Below are 4,832 nucleotides of genomic sequence, written 5' to 3'. Positions count from 1 at the left end.
CGTTCTCGTGGAAAATTATTGTTCCAAAATTACTTCACATACTGAAGGAAGATCCGGAAGTAGATCACGACGCGTATAAGGTAAGGACAACAATGATAAGTGACTTTTTATAAAAGTTATCGTTATTTTTTTATTTTTTCTTATGTAGGGTGCTTTGCATATCTTGCTTGCTACACAAGAAAATCCTATTTGTATGAAACAAGATTGGAATATGTTAAGAGATTTATGGTCAACTTTGGTACTTTCTAAGCCGTCTGAAAAATTGTCTATAATCCGTTTGAAGGAAAATATAGTAAAACTTATAGGCGGTCAGTTTTCAACGATTCCAATTACGTTTGAAATGCCGAATACATGCTCGAAAATTGCAACTGCTTTATGGACAACTAATCCGCAGCCTAGTTTACCTCAACCCACGGAAGATGAAATTGCGAATGGTCTAAAAATAATGCAAGCATTTAATGAATCTAATTTAACGTCTTATAAAGGTTTGATAAATGATCTGTTAAATGCTCTTTTGGAAAAAAATTTACATTGGCGACATCGTTTAATGGCAATGAACTTTATTCACCATTTGGTTCACCCAGAACAAATCTATCCACCAAAAGTAGTTTGTTACTTCCTAGGAGTTTTAATACACGATTCACTAAGTGAAAGAAACATTGCTCTTCGAATAGTTATATGCATGTTGCAACAGCAAAAGAGAGAACATCTAAAGGTAATGTATTTCAGCGAAAAAATTTATTTTGCGAATGACTTCTATGTAACTTGAAAAATAATTTTTGAATTCCAAGATAACTATTGATCCACCATCATCGCCAGAAAATGGTGAATCACAAGAAAATAAATATACGAAGTTTAACCGAGGACAAAGACCAGACAATATGTGGCTTCAATATAATTACGAGACTCGTCCTTTGACTGCGGAACAATGGGATGAACCCAGATTTGTTCATCAGGCATATATTGGATATTACACGTGGCCAAAACAAATAGAAATGTATGCACCGTCAAGTAAACAACCGTGCCTAGATCCAAATGTACGAGAGTTAACAGATCATGAAAAAAAAGTCGATCAATTTTTTAATGATCCACAAAATATTCAGAAACTTATAAAATTTTATAGTCTTGAAACGAAAAAATACAAAGATAAATTTAGTAATCACAAATATCTTCTTTTCAAAGGTCTCTTTCGTAATCATGGAATTGTATTTTTAAAACATTTTTTGCCACATTTGCGTGAATTAGTAGAAGGTAAACAAGAAAGTAGCCAAAGATGTGCAGCAGAAATTATAGTTGGAATCATTAAGGGTTCAAAACATTGGCCCTTTAACATGGTTTGTGAAATGTGGGATCATTTATTACCCATTATAAGGCTTGCTTTAATTAGTTTTATACCAGAGACTCTTGTGGATTGGTTACATTGTTTTTCCATAGCACAGCAACGTAGAGATCCAAATAGGCAACATTGGTTGCTAGAATGTCTTATGGAAGAGACATGTTTTGGTGAATCGGAATCGTCTTTCATTGAATGTGGACGGTTGTACATTTTACAAGCGGTTCTTTGTAAGCAACCATGGCGCGTAGATGAATTACTACGGCGTTTATTGAAACGAATAGAAGATAGATTATTGGCAAATCCATTTGAAAACGTCAGAGAACGATTGGCTTCTATTTTAGTAACGGTGTTCAACACAAACTATAAGTCTACGTGTATTTCAAACAATGAATCAGCACTACAAATACAAGATTTTATAAATAAAATAGTTCAAAAATTAGAACCCCTTGTGAATGAAAATGCAATGAAGTTCAATAAGGAAGTAGAAAATCTATCTGAACAAGTAGCCATTGTTAAATTGGCCGATTTAAAAAATTCAAGAATAAATGAAGAAGAAAAAGAAAGGGCAATTCGAATACTTAAGACAGTTTGCATGTGGATTGTAAATATTAAATATTCATCGAATGGTTTACCACCAGAATTATATCAAATCTTTCCAATTATATATCAATTAGAAAATTGTGAAACAGATGAAGAACTGAGAAAGACATGCACAGCTGCTTTAGGAATATATGCACAAGCATTAACAATGCCATGCGATATGTTAATAGCTTTGGAGGCTGTAGAAAAGATGTCAAAACATGTATCATGGTGGACCAGATCTGCTTGTTTAGAATTTATTCAAGCATGGGTATTTTATAATATGGGTATATTTTTAAGTAATCCAACATGGGTTAATTGCATTAAAGATATAGTTCTACGTTTACTGGAAGACGAGCGAGTAGAAGTAAGAAAAAATGCTGGTAAAGTCCTTAGTGGATTACTGCATTGTGCGTTTATACCTAAACAGGAATATTTATTGGTAAGCACATATGATATATTTTTACGACAATTCTTCACAATGAATATGTATATAACGTTTATTAATTTTTCAGGATGAATTCAAGAAGAAAATAAAATCTAAATTATATAAAAAAGAACGTTTAAATGTAAATAAAGACGATTCAAGAAGGAATTTAAAGTCTGACTCTCTACGTATTCGTCACGCAGCTATAATAGGAATGTGTGCATTTATACAGGCTCATCCATATGATATACCCAAATTTATACCGCCAATTTTTGAATATCTTAGTCCTCATATGAATGATCCTCAACCTATACCAGTTAGTATCTAATAAATTTGAAATTTGTGAACGTAATTCATTAGATAATACAATTTTTTGTAATTACAGATGACAATTAAGAAAACTCTCGACGATTTTAAAAGAACTCATGGTGGATGGAGAGGTATGAAGGAGTATACACAACATTTTACAGAAGAGCAGTTAACTGCATTGCAAGATTTGACTGTGCCGCCACCTCATTATACCTAACAGAAAATTAACATTTTTATTATGTAATAAACAATTTTGTAGTAATAATAATGTAAGAAATGGATATATAATATTTAAGAAACAAGATGAACTGTTTTTTTTTTTAATTAAAATTATTTTTTACATTTGTACAATTTTAATATCAATTATTATAGCTTTGTTAATAGAATATACTTATCTGTTAAATTAATTACTAAATATGTACTAAGTTATGAAATTTACTTAATGAAATAAAGTACAGATAAATGAAGATATTGAAATTACCACTCATAGATCATCAAATAGAACTACAAATCATTACACCTATAAACAATTTTAAATACTTAAATCAATTTTCATCTCTATATGAAGAAGTAAACAAATAACATTATATGGCAAAACTACTTTGTATCTTATTCAAGTATAACTAATATTGAAGTTAATAATATAATATTAATTTTACTTCTTATAATAGTTTTTAACTAAAACTGTAATTCAATTTCTGCAAGATAGGTTATATAGTGTTTAATATAATCTTAATGGTTTATCAATCTAGTAACTTTATCCTATAATTCTATTCAATCACAAATAGTACGGAGATAACAAATCAGCAAAATTGAACGTCATTGTCTTGCTTGCAAATCCTATTGGAATTGGAATTTTAAATTCTACATAGACATGACATAGCGCTTTTGATTAAAGAGGCACTTCAAAGTACTTAAGATAGCGAAATTGCAGTGTCTATCCGATAGTAGTTGTGTCACCATGAATCGAATAGTGATATTTGGAGCTACAGGAAACACCGGATTATGTGCTGTAAATAGCGCTGTAAACAAGGGTAAAGTGTCATTTACTCTTTATCGTATTTATATATATCTCATATAAAAATGTTCATATTATTTAATACTTAATAAAGATGAAACTCTATAATTATTTAAGGTTTTCATGAACAATAATTTAATTTAATTTTGTATATATTTTCTTCTTGGTATATTTATGAAACGTATGTACGTACTATGCTTTAACCAAAAATATAAACAACTTGGATATTTTATTAAAAGCAGTTACTAGAAACCATAGATGGTTCCAAAAAAATATTGAAACCAAATAAATTGAAATTGAAACCAAAAATATTGAAAGCATGGAATGTTAAAAAACAAATTACATATAAAATTAATTTTATTTTCCGTTTAATAATTACATTAAAAAATTTAGGTTTAAATGTAAGATTATTTGTGAGAGATGAATCTAAAGTTCCAATAAATGTGAAAGATAAAGTGGAGATAGTTGTTGGAGATGTTACCAATGCTGAACAAGTCTCAAATGCAGTATCTAATAGAGATGCAGTGGTTGTTGTGCTTGGCACACGGAATAATTTGAGTAAATATTTCATTTTATATAAATTATAAGTATAAGTTCAATTTTCATTTGAAATTTTCATTTAGGTCCTACTACAATATTATCCCAGGGTATGAAAAATATAATAGATGCTATGAAAGCACACAACGTAGACCTAGTATCTGTTTGTTTATCTGGTAAATTTTTGTTGAATCTTTTACTTGAAATATATATTAACAGTTTTTACATACTTTTAAAGAACATTGTATTCTTTACAGCATTTTTATTTTATAAACCCGAAGCAGTGCCTGCTATATTTAAAGATTTAAATGCAGACCATCAGCGTATGTTTGATCTTCTTAAAGAAAGTCAATTAAAATGGATTGCAATATTACCACCTCATATTGCAGGTATTGGTTGTTTGCAGATGTGCCAAGTTCAAAATATATAGTGAAACATGATGAGTCTCCCGGTCGGGCTATTTCCAAACATGATTTAGGTGCATTTCTTGTTGAAAGTCTTCAGCAAGCAGAACATTATCAAAAAGTTTGTGGTATTACAAATGTTGCATAATTAATATAAAATGCAATTGCACACTACTAAAAATTATTTTAATTTTCTTTTCAATAATACATTTTTTTTTGTAT

The 4,832-nt window shown here is 29.7% G+C and overlaps 2 protein-coding genes across 2 annotated transcripts in view; both read left to right on the top strand.

The window, feature by feature from the left end:
- Nucleotides 1–2,868, top strand: part of LOC108572826 (proteasome activator complex subunit 4-like) — a 6,475-nt gene extending 3,607 nt beyond the window's left edge. The window contains exons 10-14 of the mRNA XM_017935143.1: nucleotides 1–80; nucleotides 149–715; nucleotides 792–2,357; nucleotides 2,431–2,658; nucleotides 2,728–2,868. The exon at nucleotides 1–80 is cut by the window's left edge and continues 26 nt beyond it. Coding sequence (XP_017790632.1) covers nucleotides 1–80; nucleotides 149–715; nucleotides 792–2,357; nucleotides 2,431–2,658; nucleotides 2,728–2,868 — 2,582 coding nt within the window. The remainder of the gene's footprint in view (nucleotides 81–148; nucleotides 716–791; nucleotides 2,358–2,430; nucleotides 2,659–2,727) is intronic.
- A 651-nt stretch (nucleotides 2,869–3,519) lies between these two features.
- LOC108572953 (flavin reductase (NADPH)) lies at nucleotides 3,520–4,796 on the top strand. Its single transcript, XM_017935300.1, is given in 5 exon segments — nucleotides 3,520–3,685; nucleotides 4,063–4,227; nucleotides 4,293–4,382; nucleotides 4,464–4,606; nucleotides 4,609–4,796. Coding segments are annotated over 5 exon segments (621 nt in total). The 5' UTR covers nucleotides 3,520–3,612; the 3' UTR covers nucleotides 4,759–4,796.
- Nucleotides 4,797–4,832: the final 36 nt, after the last annotated feature.

This window comes from Habropoda laboriosa, unplaced genomic scaffold, assembly GCF_001263275.1.
Source record: "Habropoda laboriosa isolate 0110345459 unplaced genomic scaffold, ASM126327v1 scaffold102, whole genome shotgun sequence".
NCBI classification, from domain to species: Eukaryota; Metazoa; Arthropoda; class Insecta; order Hymenoptera; family Apidae; genus Habropoda; species Habropoda laboriosa.
The sequence above is the reverse complement of the archived record's forward strand: the minus strand, read 5'-3'. Positions and strand labels throughout refer to the sequence as shown.